The 21806-nt window shown below is 50.5% G+C and overlaps 1 protein-coding gene across 1 annotated transcript in view; it reads left to right on the plus strand.

Moving 5' to 3' along the window:
• wdr18 (WD repeat domain 18) overlaps positions 1 to 21806 on the plus strand; it is a 57028-nt gene that overhangs the window by 24529 nt on the left and 10693 nt on the right. Inside the window, exons 6-7 of the mRNA XM_053322700.1 lie at positions 9638 to 9702; positions 11283 to 11407. Coding sequence (XP_053178675.1) covers positions 9638 to 9702; positions 11283 to 11407 — 190 coding nt within the window. The remainder of the gene's footprint in view (positions 1 to 9637; positions 9703 to 11282; positions 11408 to 21806) is intronic.

The raw sequence follows: 21806 nt of genomic DNA on the forward strand, positions 1-21806 counted from the left end.
GTCCCTCCGTCCTACTGTCCTACTGTCCTACATCCTACCGTCCTACATCCTACTGTCCTACATCCTACCGTCCTACATCCTACTGTCCTACATCCTACTTTCCTACATCCTACTGTCCTACATCCTACTGTCCTACATCCTACCGTCCTACATCCTACTGTCCTACCATCACTACATCCTACTGTCCTACATCCTACCGTCCTACATCCTACTGTCCTATTGTCCTACATCACTACATCCTACTGTCCTACCATCACAACATCCTACTGTCCTACCATCACTACATCCTACCTTCCTACATCCTACTGTCCTACCATCACTACATCCTACCTTCCTACATCCTACTGTCCTACCATCACTACATCCTACCTTCCTACATCCTACTGTCCTACCATCACTACATCCTACTGTCCTACCATCACTACATCCTACTGTCCTACATCCTACCGTCCTACATCCTACTGTCCTACATCCTACCGTCCTACATCCTACTGTCCTACATCCTACCATCACTACATCCTACTGTCCTACATCCTACCGTCCTACATCCTACTGTCCTACATCCTACCATCACTACATCCTACTGTCCTACATCCTACCGTCCTACATCCTACTGTCCTACATCCTACTGTCCTACATCCTACCTTCCTACATCCTACTGTCCTACATCCTACTGTCCTACATCCTACCATCACTACATCCTACTGTCCTACATCCTACCGTCCTACATCCTACTGTCCTACCATCACTACATCCTACTGTCCTACCATTACCATCCCTACATCCTACTGTCCTACCATCACTACATCCTACTGTCCTACATCCTACCGTCTGTCCCATATCCTACTGTCCTACATCCTACTTTCCTACATCCTACTGTCCTACATCCTACTGTCCTACCATCACTACATCCTACTGTCCTACATCCTACTGTCCTACCATCACTACATCCTACTGTCCTACCATCACTACATCCTACTGTCCTACATCCTACTGTCCTACTATCACTACATCCTACTTCCCTACATCCTACTGTCCTACTGTCCTATTGTCCTACATCACTACATCCTACTGTCCTACCATCACTACGTCCTACTGTTCTACATCCTACTGTCCAACATCCTACTATCCCGCTGTCCTACGTCCTACATCCTACTGTCCTACATCCTTACTGTCCTACATCCTACTGTCCTACCATCACTACATCACTACATCCTACTGTCCTACATCCTACCGTCCTACATCCTACTGTCCTACCATCACTACATCCTACTGTCCTATTGTCCTACATCCTACTGTCCTACATCCTATTCTCCTACATCCTACTTTACTACATCCTACTTTCCTACTGTCCTACATCCTACTGTCCTACCATCAGTACATCCTATTGTCCTGCTGTCCTACCATCCCTCCATCCTACTGTCCTACTGTCTATCTCCATCCTACTGTCTCTCCAGCCTATTGTCCTACCGTCCCTCCGTCCTACCATCACTACATCCTACTGTCCTACTGCCCTACCATCACTACATCCTACTGTCCTGCTGTCCTACCATCCCTCCATCCTACTGTCCTACTGTCTATCTCCATCCTACTGTCTCTCCAGCCTATTGTCCTACCGTCCCTCCGTCCTACCATCACTACATCCTACTGTCCTGCTGTCCTACCATCCTACTGCCCTACCATCACTACATCCTACTGTCCTGCTGTCCTACCATCCTACTGCCCTACCATCACTACATCCTACTGTCCTGCTGTCCTACCATCCCTCCATCCTACTGTCCCTTTAGTCTACCGTCTCTCCATCCTACCGTCCTACTGTCTATCTCCATCCTACTGTCTCTCCAGCCTATTGTCCTACCGTCCCTCCGTCCTACGGTCCTTCCATCCTACCGTCCCTCCATCCGACTGTCCTCCCATCTCTCCATACTACCGTCCTACTGTCCCACCGTCCCTCCATCCTACCGTTCCTCCATCCTACCATCCTACTGTCCCTCCATCCTACCGTCTCTCCATCCTACTGTCTCTCAATCTTACGTCCCTCCATCCTACTGTCTCTCTATCCTACCGTCCCTCCATCCTACTGTCCCTCCATCCTACTGTCTCTCTATCCTACCGTCCCTCCATCCTACCGTCTCTCCATCCTACTGTCCTACCGTCCCTCCGTCCTACTGTCCTACCGTCCCTCCATCCTACAGTCCTACTGTCCTACCGTCACACCTTCCTACCATCCTACTGTCCCTCCATCCTACATTCCTCCATCCTACCGTCTCTCCATCCTTCCATTCCTCCATCCTACCGTCCCTCCATCCTACCATCCCTCCGTCCTACTGTCCTACAGTCTCTCCATCCTACCATCCCTCCGTCCTACTGTCCTACAGTCTCTCTATCCTACCATCTGTCTGTCCGTCCATCCTACCATCTCTCCATCCTACATCCTACTGTCTCTCCATCCTACCATCCCTCTATCCTACCATCCCTCCGTCCTACTGTCTCTCCAGTCTACCGTGCCTCCATCCTACTGTTTTACTGTCCTACCATCCCTCCATCCTACCGGCCCTTTTATCCTACCATCCCTCTATCCTACCATCCCTCCGTCCTACTGTCTCTCCAGCCTACCGTGCCTCCATCCTACTGTTTTACTGTCCTACCATCCCTCCATCCTACCGGCCCTTTTATCCTACCATCCCTCCGTCCTACCGTCTCTCCATCCTACCGTCCTACCATCTCTCCATCCTGTCTCTCCATCCTACCGTCTCTCCATCCTACCGTCCTACTGTCCTACCATCCCTCCGTCCTACCGTCTCTCCATCCTACCGTCCTACTGTTCTACCGTCTCTCCATCCTACCGTCCTACTGTTCTACTGTTTTACTGTCCTACCATCCCTCCATCCTACCGGCCCTTTTATCCTACCATCCCTCCATCCTACCAGCCCTTTTATCCTACCATCCCTCCATCCTACCGGCCCTTTTATCCTACCATCCCTCCATCCTACCGGCCCTTTTATCCTACCATCCCTCCATCCTACCGGCCCTTTTATCCTACCATCCCTCCGTCCTACTGTCTCTCCAGCCTACCGTGCCTCCATCCTACTGTTTTACTGTCCTACCATCCCTCCATCCTACCGGCCCTTTTATCCTACCATCCCTCCATCCTACCATCCCTCCGTCCTACTGTCTCTCCATCCTACCGTCCTACCATCTCTCCATCCTGTCTCTCCATCCTACCGTCTCTCCATCCTACCGTCCTACTGTCCTACCATCCCTCCGTCCTACCGTCTCTCCATCCTACCGTCCTACTGTTCTACCATCTCTCCATCCTACCACCCCTCCGTCCTACTGTCTCTCCATCCTACTGTCTTTCCGTCCTACTGTCTCTCCATCCTACCGTCTCTCCATCCTACTGTCCTACCGTCCCTCCATCCTACCCTCTGTCCGTCTCTCCATCCTACCCTCTGTCCGTTTCTCCATCCTACCTTCTGTCCGTCTCTCCATCCTACCGTCTCTCATCCTACTGTCCTTCCATCTCTCTATCCTACCGTCTCTCCATCTCTTCGTCCTACCATCCCTCTACCTCTAAATCCTACCATCCCTCCATCCTACCATCCCTCCATCCTACCATCCTACCATCCCTCCTTCCTACATCCTACCGTCCCTCCATCCTACTGTCTCCATCCTACCATCTCTCCATCCTACCATCTGTCCGTCCTACCATCCTACTGTCCCTCCATCCTACCGTCCTTCCATCCTACCGTCCTTCCATCCTACCATCCCTCCATCCTACCGTCTCTCCATCCTACTGTCTCTCCATCCTACCATCCCTCCGTCTCCATCCTACCATCCCTTCGTGTCCATCCTACCATCCCTCCATCCTACCATCTGTCCGTCTCTCCATCCTACCATCCTACTGTCTCTCCATCCTACCGTCTCTCCATCCTACCATCCTACCATCCTACTGTCCTACCGTCCTACCGTCTCCATCCTCCTCCTCATATCAGATCAGACAGCAGAATAAAGACCTGAGTGCGTGTGAAGTGTTTGTCGATGAGCTCGTTGATCAGCAGCGTTTGATCTGTAAGTAAAAGCGGAGGCTGGTAGTAAATGTCAAGAGGAAGCTGTCGGCTGTGAGGATGATGATGATGATGAGGAGCCTCCATCCTACCATCCCTCCGGCCTACCGTCTCTCCATCCTACCGTCCTCCTGTTCTACCATCTCTCATCCTACCACCCCTCCGTCCTACTGTCTCTCATCCTACTGTCTCTCCATCCTACCCTCTGTCCGTCTCTCCATCCTACCCTCTGTCCGTCTTTCCATCCTACTGTCCTTCCATCTCTCTATCCTACCGTCTCTCCATCTCTTCGTCCTACCATCCCTCTACCTCTAAATCCTACTGTCCCTCTAGCCTACCGTCCTACCGTCCTTCCATCCCTCCATCTCTAAATCCTACCGTTTCTCCATCTCTCCATCCCACTGTCCCTCCATCCTACCATCTCTCCATCCTACCATCCCTCTAGCCTACTGTCTTACCGTCCCTCCATCCTACCATCCTACCGTCCTACTGTCTCTCCATCCTACCATCCCTCCACCCTACCATCCTACTGTCCTACCGTCCCACCGTCCCTCCATCCTACCATCCTACTGTCCTACCGTCCTACCATCCCTCCACCCTACCATCCTACCATCCCTCCACCCTACCATCCTACCATCCCTCCACCCTACCATCCTACTGTCCTACCGTCCCACCGTCCCTCCATCCTACCATCCTACTGTCCTACCGTCCCACCGTCCCTCCATCCTACCATCCTACTGTCCTACCGTCCCACCGTCCCTCCATCCTACCATCCTACTGTCCTACCGTCCTACCATCCCTCCACCCTACCATCCTACCGTCCCTCTAGCCTACCGTCCTACAGTCTCCATCCTCCTCCTATCAGACTCAGATCAGACAGCAGAATAAAGACCTGAGCGCGTGTGAAGTGTTTGTCGATGAGCTCGTTGATCAGCAGCGTTTGATCTGTAAGTAAAAGCGGAGGCTGCTAGTAAATGTCAAGAGGAAGCTGTCGGCTGTGAGGATGATGAGGAGGAGCCTCCATCCTACCATCCCTCCGTCCTACCGTCTCTCCATCCTACTGTCCTACCGTCTCTCCATCCTACCGTCTCTCCATCCTACCGTCTCTCCATCTCTCCATCCTACCATCTGTGCGTCTCTCCATTCTACCGTCCTACTGTCCTACCATCCTACCGTCTCTCCATCCTACCGTCTCTCCATCCTACTGTCTCTCCATCCTACTGTCCTACCGTCCCTCCATCCTACTGTCTCTCCATCCTACTGTCTCTCCATCCTACCGTCTCTCCATCCTACTGTCCTACCGTCCCTCCATCCTACCGTCTCTCCATCCTACCGTCTCTCATCCTACTGTCCTTCCATCTCTCTATCCTACCGTCTCTCCATCACTTCGTCCTACCATCCCTCTACCTCTAAATCCTACCGTCCCTCTGTCCTACGGTCCCTCCACCCTACCATCCTACCGTCCCTCTAGCCTACCGTCCTACCGTCTCCATCCTCCTCATATCAGATCAGACAGCAGAATAAAGACCTGAGTGCGTGTGAAGTGTTTGTCGATGAGCTCGTTGATCAGCAGCGTTTGATCTGTAAGTAAAAGCGGAGGCTGGTAGTAAATGTCAAGAGGAAGCTGTCGGCTGTGAGGATGATGATGATGATGAGGAGCCTCCATCCTACCATCCCTCCGGCCTACCGTCTCTCCATCCTACCGTCCTCCTGTTCTACCATCTCTCATCCTACCACCCCTCCGTCCTACTGTCTCTCATCCTACTGTCTCTCCATCCTACCCTCTGTCCGTCTCTCCATCCTACCCTCTGTCCGTCTTTCCATCCTACTGTCCTTCCATCTCTCTATCCTACCGTCTCTCCATCTCTTCGTCCTACCATCCCTCTACCTCTAAATCCTACTGTCCCTCTAGCCTACCGTCCTACCGTCCTTCCATCCCTCCATCTCTAAATCCTACCGTTTCTCCATCTCTCCATCCCACTGTCCCTCCATCCTACCATCTCTCCATCCTACCATCCCTCTAGCCTACTGTCTTACCGTCCCTCCATCCTACCATCCTACCGTCCTACTGTCTCTCCATCCTACCATCCCTCCACCCTACCATCCTACTGTCCTACCGTCCCACCGTCCCTCCATCCTACCATCCTACTGTCCTACCGTCCTACCATCCCTCCACCCTACCATCCTACCATCCCTCCACCCTACCATCCTACCATCCCTCCACCCTACCATCCTACTGTCCTACCGTCCCACCGTCCCTCCATCCTACCATCCTACTGTCCTACCGTCCCACCGTCCCTCCATCCTACCATCCTACTGTCCTACCGTCCCACCGTCCCTCCATCCTACCATCCTACTGTCCTACCGTCCTACCATCCCTCCACCCTACCATCCTACCGTCCCTCTAGCCTACCGTCCTACCGTCTCCATCCTCCTCCTATCAGACTCAGACAGCAGAATAAAGACCTGAGCGCGTGTGAAGTGTTTGTCGATGAGCTCGTTGATCAGCAGCGTTTGATCTGTAAGTAAAAGCGGAGGCTGGTAGTAAATGTCAAGAGGAAGCTGCCGGCTGTGAGGATGATGATGAGGAGCCTCCATCCTACCATCCCTCCGTCCTACCGTCTCTCCATCCTACCGTCCTACTGTCCTACCATCCCTCCGTCCTACCGTCTCTCCATCCTACCGTCCTACTGTTCTACCATCCCTCCGTCTTACCGTCTCTCCATCCTACCGTCCTACTGTTCTACCATCTCTCATCCTACTGTCCTACTGTTCTACCATCTCTCCATCCTACCACCCCTCCGTCCTACTGTCTCTCCATCCTACTGTCTCTCCATCCTACCGTCTCTCCATCCTAACGTCCTACTGTCCTACCATCCCTCCATCCTACTGTCCTACTGTTCTACCATCTCTCCATCCTACCACCCCTCCGTCCTACTGTCTCCCCATCCTACTGTCTCTCCATCCTACCGTCTCTCCATCCTACCGTCTCTCCATCCTACCGTCTCTCCATCCTACTGTCTCTCCATCCTACCGTCTCTCCATCCTACCGTCTCTCCATCCTACCGTCCTACTGTTCTACCATCTCTCCATCCTACCACCCCCCGTCCTACTGTCTCTCCATCCTACTGTCTCTCCATCCTACTGTCTCTCCATCCTACCGTCTCTCCATCCTACCGTCTCTCCATCTCTTCGTCCTACCATCCCTCTACCTCTAAATGTCGATGAGCTCGTTGATCAGCAGCGTTTGATCTGTAAGTAAAAGCGGAGGCTGGTAGTAAATGTCAAGAGGAAGCTGTCGGCTGTGAGGATGAGGAGGAGGATGAGGAGGAGCCTCCGTCCTACTGTCTCTCCATCCTACCGTCCTACTGTCCTACCGTCTCTCCATCCCTCCATCCTACCATCTGTGCGTCTCTCCATCCTACCGCCCTACTGTCCTACCATCCCTCCGTCCTACCGTCTCTCCATCCCTCCATCCTACCATCTGTGCGTCTCTCCATTCTACCGTCCTACTGTCCTACCATCCCTCCGTCCTACCGTCTCTCCATCCTACCGTCCTACTGTTCTACCATCTCTCCATCCCACTGTCTCTCCATTCTACCACCCCTCCGTCCTACTGTCTCTCCATCCTACTGTCCTACCGTCTCTCCATCCTACCGTCCTACTGTTCTACCATCTCTCCATCCTACCACCCCTCCGTCCTACCGTGTCTCCATCCTACCGTCTCTCCATCCTACTGTCCTACCGTCCCTCCATCCTACCGTCTCTCCATCCTACCGTCTCTCCATCGTACTGTCCTTCCATCTCTCTATCCTACCATCCTACCATCTCTCCATCCTATTGTCTCCATCCTACCATCCCTCCGTCTCTCCATCCTACCGTCTCTCCATCCTACTGTCCCTCCATCCTACTGTCCCTCCATCCTACTGTCCTACCGCCCTACCGTCCCTCTGTCCTCCTCATATCAGATCAGATAGTAGCATCTGTCCGTCTCTCCGTACTACCGTTCCACCATCCTACCATCCCACTGTCTCTCCATCCTACCGTCCCTCCATCCTACCATCATACTGTCTCTCCATCTGTCCAACCTACTGTCCTACCGCCCTACCGTCTCCATCCTCCTCCTATCAGACTCAGATCAGACAGCAGAATAAAGACCTGAGCGCGTGTGAAGTGTTTGTCGATGAGCTCGTTGATCAGCAGCGTTTGATCTGTAAGTAAAAGCGGAGGCTGGTAGTAAATGTCAAGAGGAAGCTGTCGGCTGTGAGGATGAGGATGAGGATGATGAGGATGATGATGATGATGATGATGATGAGGAAGAGCCGACGTGTTTGTGATGATCCGTCTCTTTATTCATTCACCGTCTCTCTCTCCTCTCTTTTCTTCCTCCGACTCAACACGCTGTTGTTTCTTTTTCACAGCAGATTTGCATTTTAAAGCTTCTGTGCTTCAGCGAGTTAATCCTCTGAACAAACCAGCGAGCTCGTCTCCCATAAACACCCCCGCCCCCCCCCCCCCCCCCCCCCCCGTCCTCCCCCCCGTCCTCCCCCCGACCTCATGATACTGTCTTCACTCTCTGAGGATGTTGAAAGCTGCTCTGTACTCTGAACCGGAGCTCTTCACACCACAAATATTACTTCTACTGAGAAAACAAACTGATTCTGAGTACAGAGGCTTTACAACAGGGAGGAAGGAAGGAAGGAAGGAGGGAGGAAGGAAGGAAGAGCAGGGAGGACTGTCCTCCCTGACTGTCAGGGAGGGAGGAAGGAAGGGAGGGAAGGAAGGAAGGAAGGAAGGTGAGAAGGAAATATGAGGAGAAGGAAGAAAGGACAGGTGGAAGGAAGGAAAGTATAAAATTGAGGAAGGAAGAAAGGAAAGATTGGAAAAGAAGACAGGGAGGAAAGATGGAAGGAAGGAAGGAAGGAAGGAAGGGGGGAGGAAAGATGGAAGGAAGGAAGGAAGGAAGGAAAGATGGAAGGATGGGTGGAAGGAAGTAAGGAGAAGAAAACAGGAAGAACAGATGGAAGGAAGGAAGGAAGGACAGATGGAAGGAAGGAAGGAAGGACAGGGAAGGAAAGTGGGCCGAAGTGGACTCCTCGACAGGCCAGTTATGGTTCCTTCCTCCCCTCCTTCCTTCTTCCTTCCTCCCTTCCTCTTTTCCTTTCTCCCTCCCTCCCTCCCTCCCTCCTTCTCTTCTTCTTTACTCCGTCCTTCCCTCCTACCTTCCTTCCTTCCTTCCTTCCTTCTCTCTTTCCTCCTTCCTTCTCTCTTTCTCAGCCTGGTCCTCACTGAGACTTAATGGACAGAGTTAGAAAGAGAGAGAGAGAGGGGGGGGGGAAAGGGAAGATGTTTGTTTCTGCCGACGCGTCCGATGCAACTTCATCTTTAATTGATGTAAATTAAAGGAATCGATCAGAGAGAGACGGCACGGAGCCAGGAAACAGGAAGCAGGCAGGAAGTTCCAGAGAGCATGGTGGTACCTGAGCAGGAAGCTAATGAGGCTGCCGTCGTGTCGCTCTGCTGCTGTCGATAAAGATTAACTGTTTGAACTGTTTGTGTTTCATCTGCAGAGTCTCAGCCGGGAGAAGAACTTCCAGTCCGACAACGATGGAAACCAGGTGTTTAAAGGACACAGGTGAGCCGAGGCCAGAGTACAGAGACTTTACAGCAGGAAGGAAGGAAGGAAGGAAGGGAGGAATAAAATTGATGAAGGAAGAAAGGAAAGATTGGAAAAGAAGACAGGGAGGAAGGAAGGTAGAGCAGGTAGAGTACAGAGACTTTACAGAAGGGAGGAAGGAAGGAAGGAAGGAAGGAAGGTAGAGCAGGTAGAGTACAGAGACTTTACAGAAGGGAGGAAGGAAGGAAGGAAGGAAGGAAGGTAGAGCAGGTAGAGTACAGAGACTTTACAGCAGGGAGGAAGGGAGGAAGGACAGATGGAAGGATGGGTGGAAGGAAGGAAGGAGAAGAGGACAGATGGAAGGAAGGAAGGAAGGAAGGAAAGATGGAAGGAAGGAAGGAAAGATTGGAAAAGAAGACAGGGAGGAAAGATGGAAGGAAGGAAGGTGAGAAGGAAAGATAAGGAGAAGGAAGAAGCACAGCATTATTCAACTCTCTGAAAGTCAAACTCGTCTGTTTCTGTCAGCAATAAGCAGAACGAATGAGAACCAGAGAACCTTCCTCAGTGTGTTCCTGTGTTTTAACCAAACGGGGAGTTCCTGTCCTCTGAAATGAGGCCAACCAGGAAGTAACTTAGAGCTGCATTCTATCAAAAGGCCACCAGGGGGCGACCGTCTCTATACAAGTCAATGGAGAAGTAACTTAGAGCTGCATTCTATCAAAAGGCCACCAGGGGGCGACCGTCTCTATACAAGTCAATGGAGAATTCACCAACTTCTCACTTGATTTCTAACCTCAGTAAACGTTTTCAAAATGTGTTTATGGTCTCAATCGCTAGTTTAAAGCCTTCTTCAATGCAGTATGATGTTCATTTGGGACATTTTGGCCTCCCTGATTTTATATGTGACGATAAAGCAGGGTATGCATTAGGGCGTGGCTACGTCCTGATTGACAGGTTGATTGACCAATGTCCTCCAGATCCAGCCCTCGTAACCATAGCAACCTCCCCGCTCCGCCCATGGCCCCGCCTCATGCCCATATAAGTAGAATCTGTGTTTTTATTTTTCCCAGCATGCACCTGAAATTTTAAAGATGGCGCTGCCTAGATTAGAAACTATTGGCTTCCGAGCAGCAGTCCACAAACCAATGGGTGACTTTTATTTGTTTTCATGAGAGTTTGATTCTAAATCTTCAACTTACATTTGTCCTTATAATAATTATAAATGCAGCGTTAATGGATCAGGGTCTGCTTGTAGACGGGTCTGCCGGTAGACGGGTCTGCTTGTAGTCGGGTCTGCAGGTAGACGGGTCTGCAGGTAGACGGGTCTGCCTGTAGACGGGTCTGCCGGTAGACGGGTCTGCCGGTAGACGGGTCTGCCGGTAGACGGGTCTGCCGGTAGACGGGTCTGCCGGCAGTCGGGTCTGCCGGTAGACGGGTCTGCCGGCAGTCGGGTCTGCCGGTAGACGGGTCTGCCGGCAGTCGGGTCTGCCGGTAGACGGGTCTGCCGGTAGACGGGTCTGCCGGTAGACGGGTCTGCCGGTAGACGGGTCTGCAGGTAGTCGGGTCTGTCGGTGTTCTGAACTCTTTGGTCTCCTCAGGAACTTGGTGACCTGCCTGTCGGTGTCGATGGACGGGACTCTCCTCCTCTCGGGTTCCCACGATGAGACGGTTCGACTTTGGGACATTCAGAGCAAACAGAGCATCCGCTGCTTCGCCCACAAAGGTAAGCCCCGCCCCTCGCCGTGACATCACTAGGACTGATTGGTTAGTTGATGCGCTCTGATCTGATTCTCATTGGGTGGACAATCGTTTGGCAGGTTGAATTCCTTCCTTCTGGTCAGAAGGAAGGAATTCAACAGGGCGGCTGTGGCTCAGGAGGTAGAGCGGTCCAATTGGAAGATTGGTGGTTTGATTCCCGGGTCCTCCAGTCCACATGTCGATGTGTCCTTGGGCAAGACACTTAATTATTGCTACTAATTGCTAACCCTACACTACTAATTGCTCCTGTTGCTATGCCAACGGTGTATGAATGTGAATGAATGGTTAGATTCCCCCTGATGAGCAGGTTGGTACCCTGCGTGGTAGCCCCTGCCATCAGTGTATGAATGTGTGTGAAAGGGTGAATGACATGTAATGTAAAGCGCTTTGAGTGGTCACACAGACTAGAAAGGTGCTATATAAGTACAGTCCATTTACCATTTAAATGTGATGAATTTACAGCTGAAAGCAACAAAATACAGTTTAGTCTCTTTGACTGCGTTCACACTGGAAGCCAAGATCCGATTTTCATCCGATCTGGATTGGAACCAGATGCTCTTATGAAGTCTGAACAGTCATAAATCACATGAAACCAGATCAAACCAGCTTTGGGAGGAAGTTTGGACAGATGTGTCTGAGTCTGAACAGACTGTCCGTGACGTCTCTCTGCTCAGGTTGGTTTCCAGAGTAAAAGCAATCAGTCACAGATTCCAATCAGCCCATCGATCAGCTGATTGATGAGCTCATCGATCAGCTGATTGATCCGTTAACGGGTTCGGAGTCGAGTCAGTGACCGGTGTGATGTTTGAATGTGTCGTATCGATGCCGTTAATCTGCTGCTGCTCCGCTCGCTGGGATCCATGGATCAGTTTGATTGATTTAAAGCTGCTTCCTTCCTCCCTTCCTCCCTTCCTTCCTTCCTTCCTTCCTTCCTTCTGCTCGCTGGGATCCATGGATCAGTTTGATTGATTTAAAGCTGCAGGGATTAAACAGGATTGGATGAGATCAGGAACTCAGGAACAAGCCGGGAGGTGAAGGTGAATTTAACCTCCGTGTTTTAAACGCTTCCTCCTCGCTCCCTTCCTTCCCTCCTCGCTGCTGCTTTATTAATGAAGCGCCGCCGCCGCTCCGACCCGGCCGCCTTTTACTTTCCACTCTCATTCATACTGAGTGATCCTGCAGCGTGTGACAGGAACATGAAGAAGAAACGCCCCGCCGTGATCATGAGTGGCACTTTGTAATTAACCAAATCCTCTCTGAAGGCGTGCTCACTTCAAACGGACTGTCAGGAGGCGGTAATCCCTTCTCTGGCTGGACGGATGCAGTCCTGGTCAGGGGAGGGGGGGAGGGAGGGAGGGAGGGAGGGAGGAAGGAAAGAGAGAGAGAGGGAGGAAAGGAAGGAAGGGAGGAAAGGAAGGAAGGGAGGAAAGGAAGACGCTACAGGATCACTCATTATGAATGAGAGAGGAAAGAAAGAGAGAAAGACAGAAGGAGAGAGGGAGGGAGGGAAGGAAGAAAAGGAGGAAAGAGAGAGAGAGAGGGAGGAAAGAGAGAAGGAGAGAGGGAGGAAAGGAAGGAAGGAAGGGAGGAAAGGAAGACGCTGCAGGATCACTCATTACGAATGAGAGAGGAAAGAAAGAGAGAAAGACAGAAGGAGAGAGGGAGGAAGGGAGGGAAGCAGCACTTCAAACGGACTGTCAGGAGGCGGTAATCCCTTCTTTGGCTGGACGGATGCAGTCCTGGTCATCCCCCTCACTTCCTCACTTCCTCACTTCCTCACTTCCTCACGGGTTCGGACAGTCTTCCTGTCGTCATGCCAACGCTGCTCAGAATGACTCTGAGACGGATTCGTTAAAATAAAAAGCTTCATCCTCCATGACGGCAGCACTTCACACTGATTCATCTTCAGCTCTGAATGTTCAGCTGCAAACACCCGGCTGCATGTCGGGAATCAGAAGAAACATTAATGAGAATTTATTTAGCCTGATGATCTGGAGATTAAACATCTTCACACTGAAACAATCCAACGGACCTAAAAACATGAATATGATCATTTCATCGCTGCTTTGAAGTCAGTTTGAATCTTTTTGCAATAAGAATCTCAGCTCCTCCCTTCCTCCCTCCTTTCATTTCTTTTCCTTTCCTTCCTTCCTTCCTTCCTTCCTTCCTCTCCTCAGTAAGACTCCTGATAAACTCTAACACCCTGATCCATGAATGTGAAGATAAATCAGAAACACTTTGAGACTCAGACTCGATGTGATTTGATATTTTACTTGGTTATAAATTAAAAGCATAATTCTGTATTTTAGCCGAGAGGGTTAGGGTTAGAGAGTAAAGAGGGTAAAGAGGGTACCCTCATTCCTTCCTTCCTCCTCCCCTCATTCCTTCCTTCTTCCTTCCCTCATTCCTTCCTTCTTCCTTCCCTCATTCCTACCTTCCTCCCTCCCTCCTTTCCTTCCTTCCTCCTTCCCTCCCTCCTTCCTTCCTCCCTCCTTTCATTTCCATTTCCTTTCCTCACTCCCTCCCTCCTTTCCTTCCTTCCTCCCTCCTTTCCTTCCTTCCTCAATCCTTTACTTCCTTCTTCCTCCTACCCTTCCTTCTTTCTCCCTTCCTCCTTTCCTTCCTTCCTCCTCCTTTCCTTCCTTCCTCCTCCTACCCTTCCTTCTTCCTCCCTTCCTCCTTTCCTTCCTTCCTCCTCCTTTCCTTCCTTCCTTTCCTAATATGAGAGTAAAGAGAGTAAAGAGAGTAATATGAGAAGATTGAACGAGCTCAGAAGATCTCTGTTTGACAGCCGGATGAATCTTTGATGAGTTTCTCTCAGAATTTGGGTCGAAGTGTTTTCTGACTGTTTCTAGTTTCCTCTCGTTCATCTTTACGTTGCTCATCAACACATCTGCTTTATTATATGAGACAGAAACTCTTCATCCACTCCAGTTACTGTGGAGATTATTCCTTCCTACATTATAAATTCATTCCTTCCTTCCTCCCTCCCTCCCTCCCTCCTTTCCTTCCTTATTCCTCCCTTCCTTCCCCCCTCCTTTCCTTCCTCCTTTCATTTCCTTTCCTTTCCTCCCTTCCTCCCTCGCTTCTTTCCTCCCTCTCTCCTTCTCTCCTTCCTCCTCCCTCCTTTCCTTCCTCCCTCCCTTCCTGCTTCCTTCCTTCCTTCCTACCTTCCCTCCTTTCCTTCCTTATTCCTTCCTCTCTTGCTTCTTTCCTCCCTCTCTCCTTCTCTCCTTCCTCCTCCCTCCCTTCCTGCCTCCTTCCTTCCTCCCTCCCTCCTTTCCTTCCTTATTCCTCCCTTCCTTCCCCCCTCCTTTCCTTTCTCCTTTCATTTCCTTTCCTTTCCTCCCTTCCTCCCTCCCTCCTTTCCTTCCTCCCTTCTTCCTTCCTTCTTCTTTCTATTGATGGGACTGGATGAACAGCGTGGATTCTTCTTCTCATACATTAATAATTAGCTAATATTACAGTTTGCACATATTTATATTAACAGATTTTAGCTTTTAGGAGTTGGTTGATTTTGTTGTTTTGTCGTCTCTGTATGTTTAACTGTAACTATGTAGTGATGTGAAAGTGAGGTTCAGTGAGAGTTCAGGACAGTAAAGAGGAAATGAAAGATATGAATCTGTTGCTGAGTCTATCTGCAGCGCTGCAGAGCTCAATGTCTCTGACTCCTCGAGGCTGTCGAGTCTCAACGTGTCAAATCTGCCCGACTGTTATTAAGAAACATCCGTCTGACAGCCGAGCGGCTCTCCTGCAGGCGTCAGAGCGAGACCTCTTCACTCCACTACCAGCTCTGATCAACCCTTCATCTCAGGATTCATTACCCTCACTGAGTGGAGGATGGAGACCCACAGCACCAAGGGACCCCGAACACATCACGCTGCATTAAACAGGACAGCACCGAGGACACTAAGACACCTGAACGCATCACGCTGCATTAAACAGGACAGCACCGAGGACACTAAGACACCTGAACACATCACGCTGCATTAAACAGGACAGCACTGAGGACACTAAGACACCTGAACACATCACGCTGCATTAAACAGGACAGCACCGAGGACACTAAGACACCTGAACACAACACGCTGCATTAAACAGGACAGCACCGAGGACACTAAGACACCTGAACACATCACGCTGCATTAAACACGACAGCACCGAGGACACTAAGACACCTGAACGCAACACGCTGCATTAAACAGGACACTAAGACACCTGAACACATCACGCTGCATTAAACAGGACAGCACCGAGGACACTAAGACACCTGAACACAACACGCTGCATTAAAGAGGACAGCACCGAGGACACTAAGACACCTGAACGCATCACGCTGACACTAAGACACCTGAACACAACACGCTGCATTAAAGAGGACAGCACCGAGGACACTAAGACACCTGAACACATCACGCTGACACTAAGACACCTGAACGCATCACGCTGCATTAAACAGGACGGCACCGAGGACACTAAGACACCTGAACGCATCACGCTGCATTAAACTGGACAGCACCGAGGACACTAAGACACCTGAACACAACACGCTGACACTAAGACACTTGAACACAACACGCTGCATTAAACAGGACAGCACCGAGGACACTAAGACACCTGAACGCATCACGCTGCATTAAACAGGACAGCACCGAGGACACTAAGACACCTGAACGCATCACGCTGCATTAAACAGGACAGCACCGAGGACACTAAGACACCTGAACGCATCACGCTGCATTAAACAGGACAGCACCGAGGACACTAAGACACCTGAACGCATCACGCTGCATTAAACAGGACACTAAGACACCTGAACGCATCACGCTGCATTAAACAGGACACTAAGACACCTGAACGCATCACGCTGCATTAAACAGGACACTAAGACACCTGAACACATCACGCTGCATTAAACAGGACAGCACCGAGGACACTAAGACACCTGAACACATCACGCTGCATTAAACAGGACAGCACCGAGGACACTAAGACACCTGAACACATCACGCTGCATTAAACAGGACAGCACCGAGGACACTAAGACACCTGAACACATCACGCTGCATTAAACAGGACAGCACCGAGGACACTAAGACACCTGAACGCATCACGCTGCATTAAACAGGACAGCACCGAGGACACTAAGACACCTGAACGCATCACGCTGCATTAAACAGGACAGCACCGAGGACACTAAGACACCTGAACACAACACGCTGCATTAAACAGGACAGCACATTGGACACTAAGACACCTGAACACAACACGCTGCATTAAAGAGGACACTAAGACACCTGAACACAACACGCTGCATTAAACAGGACAGCACCGAGGACACTAAGACACCTGAACACATCACGCTGCATTAAAGAGGACACTAAGACACCTGAACACATCACGCTGACACTAAGACACCTGAACGCATCACGCTGCATTAAACAGGACAGCACCGAGGACACTAAGACACCTGAACACAACACGCTGCATTAAACAGGACAGCACATTGGACACTAAGACACCTGAACACATCACGCTGCATTAAACAGGACAGCACCGAGGACACTAAGACACCTGAACACAACACGCTGCATTAAACAGGACAGCACCGAGGACACTAAGACACCTGAACACATCACGCTGCATTAAACAGGACAGCACCGAGGACACTAAGACACCTGAACACATCACGCTGCATTAAACAGGACAGCACCGAGGACACTAAGACACCTGAACACATCACGCTGCATTAAACAGGACAGCACCGAGGACACTAAGACACCTGAACACATCACGCTGCATTAAAGAGGACACTAAGACACCTGAACGCATCACGATGCATTAAACAGGACAGCACCGAGGACACTAAGACACCTGAACACAACACGCTGCATTAAAGAGGACGGCACCGAGGACACTAAGATACCTGAACACAACACGCTGCATTAAACAGGACAGCACCGAGGACACTAAGACCCCTGAACACATCACGCTGCATTAAACAGGACAGCACCGAGGACACTAAGACACCTGAACGCATCACGCTGCATTAAAGACACCTGAACACAACACGCTGCATTAAAGACACCTGAACACAACACGCTGCATTAAACAGGACAGCACCGAGGACACTAAGACACCTGAACACATCACGCTGACACCAAGACACCTGAACACAACACACTGCATTAAACAGTACTAGAACCAGTCCCTTTACCTCATGGGGTCAGTCTGGGTCAGGTGAGTCCAGGTGTAATGGGTCAGATGAGTCCAGGTGAGTCCAGGTGTAGTGAGCAGGTGGGTCTCTGTGGGTCAGGTGAGTCCAGGTGTAGTGAGCAGGTGGGTCTCTGTGGGTCAGATGAGTCCAGGTGGGTCTCTGTGGGTCAGATGAGTCCAGGTGTAGTGAGCAGATGAGTCCATGTAGGTCTCTGTGGGTCAGATCCGTGTGTGGCTGCAGCTGAGAGTGTTTTCTGTGTTTTCTATCTGCAGTGAGTTGGCAGCTCTTCAGCCTCCAGCTCTCAGTCTGATTCATGTCTCTGTGCTGGACTGTGTTGGACGGTGTTGGACTGTGTTGGACGGTGTTGGACGGTGTTGGACTGTGTTGGACTGTGTTGGACCAGATTTGAAGCATTAGTGTAATTCCAGCAGCCGGAGCCAAGCAGCCAATCAATATTAGTAATTGAGAGGGAGATAATTAGCCAGTTTCTATTACCACAACAAGCTAGAAATCTACTTCCTCACTACAAACAGCCGTCCTCCATCACTGCCCGAGGTTTCATCCTGAACAGAGACGTCCACTGTGAAGCTTTTCATTAGTGATTTACACCAGAGGACACGTTCAAGTTACACCAGAGGACACGTTCAAGTGTGAGAAACTCTTAATGAAGAGTTAAAGCCAACCTGAGCAGAATGCAGGCGGGGAGTTCTGGTCCTCTGAAATGAAGCCAACCAGGAAGTAACTTAGTGCTGCATTCTATCAAAAGGCCACCAGGGGGCGACCGTCTCTATACAAGTCAATGGAGAAGTAACTTAGAGCTGCATTCTATCAAAAGGCCACCAGGGGGCGACCGTCTCTATACAAGTCAATGGAGAATTCACCAACTTCTCACTTGATTTCTAACCTCAGTAAACGTTTTCAAAATGTGTTTATGGTCTCAATCGCTAGTTTAAAGCCTTCTTCAATGCAGTATGATGTTCATTTGGGACATTTTGGCCTCCCTGATTTTATATGTGACGATAAAGCAGGGTATGCATTAGGGCGTGGCTACGTCCTGATTGACAGGTTGATTGACCAATGTCCTCCAGATCCAGCCCTCGTAACCATAGCAACCTCCCCGCTCCGCCCATGGCCCCGCCTCATGCCCATATAAGTAGAATCCGTGTTCATTTTTCCCCAGAATGCACCTGAAATTTTCAAGATGGCGCTGCCTAGATTAGAAACTATTGGCTTCCGAGCAGCAGTCCACAAACCAATGGGTGACGTCACGGATCGCATTTGAGCGAACTCCTCCTAGATATTTAATCTGACCGACTTCAAATTCACTCAGAAATGAGAGAGAGAGAGAGAGAGAGATCCTTTCTCCCTCCCTCCTTTCTTCTTTACTCTGTCCTTCCTTCTTAATGAAGAGTTAAAGCCAGCCTGAGCAGCCCATAAAGAATGATAGAAGACCTCCCTTCCTTCCTCCCTCCTTCCTTCTTTCCTTTCCTCCCTTCCTTCCCTCCTCCGTCCCTTCCTTCCTTGCCAGCCTGAGCAGCCCATAAAGAATGATAGAAGACAAGCGTAAAGCACATATCTTTAAACATCATTGAATCATCATCACAGATTAAAGCTCTTATCACACCGACTCAAACACGCTGATGTGTTTCCTGTTTCTCAGGATCCAGACTTCCTTCCTTCCTTCCTTCCTTTCATGTTTCATGTTCCTCAGGATCCAGACTTCTGTGTCCACGGTAACGTCTGAGTCACTCATCAAATATTCATAACCATCCAAGTCAAGCCAGAATCTGTTTGACGTGTGAAAACTCTTTAAAGCTCCGAAAATAAGCATCAGACTGTTTTGACTGTTCCTTCCTTCCTTCCTTCCTTCCTTCCTTCCTTCCTTCTTTCCTCCCTTCCTTCCTTCCTTCCTTCCTTCTTTCCTCCCTTCCTTCCTTCCTCACTCCTTCTCTCTTTCCTCCCTTCCTTCCTTCCTCACTCCTTTCTTCTTTCCTCCCTTCCTTCCTTCCTCCCTCCTTCTCTCTTTCCTCCCTTCCTTCCTTCCTCACTCCTTTCTTCTTTCCTCCCTTCCTTCCTTCCTCACTCCTTCTCTCTTTCCTCCCTTCCTTCTTTCCTTCCTCCATCCCTCTTTCTTCCTTCCTTCTGTCCTTCCTTCCTCCCTCCCTCCTTCTTTCCTTCCCTCCTTCCTTCCTTCGTTCATTCATTCCTTCTTTCCTCCCTCCCTCCTTGACTCTTTCTTTCCTCTGTCCTTTTTTTCCTTCCTCTTTTTCTTTCTCTCTCCTTTCCTCCTTTCTTCTTTCCTCCCTCCCTCCCTCTCTCCTTTCTTCTTTCCTCCCTCCGTCCCTCCTACCTTCCTTCTTTCCTTTTCTCCCTTCCTTCCTTCCTCCCTCCTTTCCTTCCTTCCTTCCTCCCTTCTCTCCTTTCCTTCCATCTTCCTCCCTTCCTTCCTTGACTCGAGGACAACAGGAGTGATGTGAACCACCAGAACCAGTTAAAGTCTCACAATGAACCAGTTCAGAGGTAAAACCAGTATGAAGGACTCTGGTTGACCTGCTGGTGGACAGGAAGTCTCCACTGTCTCGTCTCGCAGCTCGTCTCCGTCTCCGACTCTCTGAATTATTCATCAGCCGTCGTCATGGTGACCCCGTCGCCGTTTCATTGACCCGCTCTGATTTTAATGGAGGGGCGTGTTTGTGTCTTTGATGTCTCTTTAAATTTACATCTCGGCGTCGCAGCTCCGTCCCGAGAGACTCTGACCAAGGCAGCAGGTCCACGTCTTGCTCGAGGACACTTCAGCAGAGAGACATGGTCTGTCTCAATCTGTTCCTCCAGATCACGAATTTCTCTCAGGATTGTACCAGTGTCCTCGATGGTTTGGATCAGGTGATTGCAGTCATGGAGGAAGGAAAGAAGGAAGGGAGGATAAAGGAAGTAAAGGAGGAAGGAAGGAGGGAAGGGAAGAAGAAGAAAGGAAAGGAGGGAAAGAAGGAAGGGAGGAAAAAGGAAGGAAAGGAGGAAGGAAAAGAGGAAGGAAAGAAGGAAGGGAGGATAAAGGAGGAAGGGAGGAAGGAGGGAAGGGAGGAGGAAGGAAGGGAGGATAAAGGAGGAAGGGAGGAAGGAGGGAAGGGAGGAGGAAGGAAGGGAGGAAAAAGGAATTAAAGGAGGAAGGAAGGAGGGAAGGGAAGAAGAAGAAAGGAAAGGAGGGAAAGAAGGAAGGGAGGAAAAAGGAAGGAAAGGAGGAAGGAAGGAATGGAGGGAGGAAGGAAGTGAAGACGTCTTGCTCGAGGACACTTCTGCAGGTAGACGTCTTGCTCGAGGACACTTCTGCAGGATGACGTCTTGCTCGAGGACACTTCGGCAGGTAGACGTCTTGCTCGAGGACACTTCGGCAGGTAGACGTCTTGCTCGAGGACACTTCAGCAGGACGGACGCTGACGAGAGTTTGACCTCAGCAGGAGACTTACTGCTGAATCCTCGGTGCTTCCTGTTGGCTCGACAGGAAGCTCCGCCCCTTTGTCTTATTTACCTCACATGACCTCACAGTGGGGGCGGGGCTTAGCGATCGGCGTGGTAGCAGTGTGTGGCTGGTTGCTGGTTTGATTCCTGCCTCCTCACGGTGAAGTGTTTGTACTCTGCATGTCTGAGGCGTCATGTCTCTCTGCTGTCAGAGTGTGATTCTGATTCTTCACTCTGAGCACTTCCTGTTTGATCTGATGAAACCTCAAAAAAGACTCAAGAAATATTTCATTCAGTCAGGACGAAGCATCGGCTCGGCTCGGCTGGAGCGAATCCACCGTGAACACGAGGGAGATAAAGTCTAGTGGTGGTGGTTTGGGATCGGCTGCAGACAGAAACCAGTGAAACCAGTGAAACCAGTACAAAGCTGCTCTGGCCTGAACTGGGAACCTTCCTGTCGTCCTCCCGGGTCAAATTGACCCCGTCTATTTTGGCGGTTCTTTCTTTCTTTCCTCCCTTCCTTCCTTCCTCCCTCCTTTCCTTCCTTCCCCCCTTCCTTCCTCCCTCCTGCCCTTCCTTCCTTCTTCCTTCCTCCCTTCCTTCCTTCCTTCTTCCTTCTTCCTTCTTCCCTCCCTCCTTTCTTTCCTCCCTCCTGTCCTTCCTTCCTTCCTCCCTCCCTTCCTTCCTTCCT

This window comes from Scomber japonicus, chromosome 7 (assembly GCF_027409825.1).
Source record: "Scomber japonicus isolate fScoJap1 chromosome 7, fScoJap1.pri, whole genome shotgun sequence".
Classification (NCBI taxonomy): Eukaryota; Metazoa; Chordata; class Actinopteri; order Scombriformes; family Scombridae; genus Scomber; species Scomber japonicus.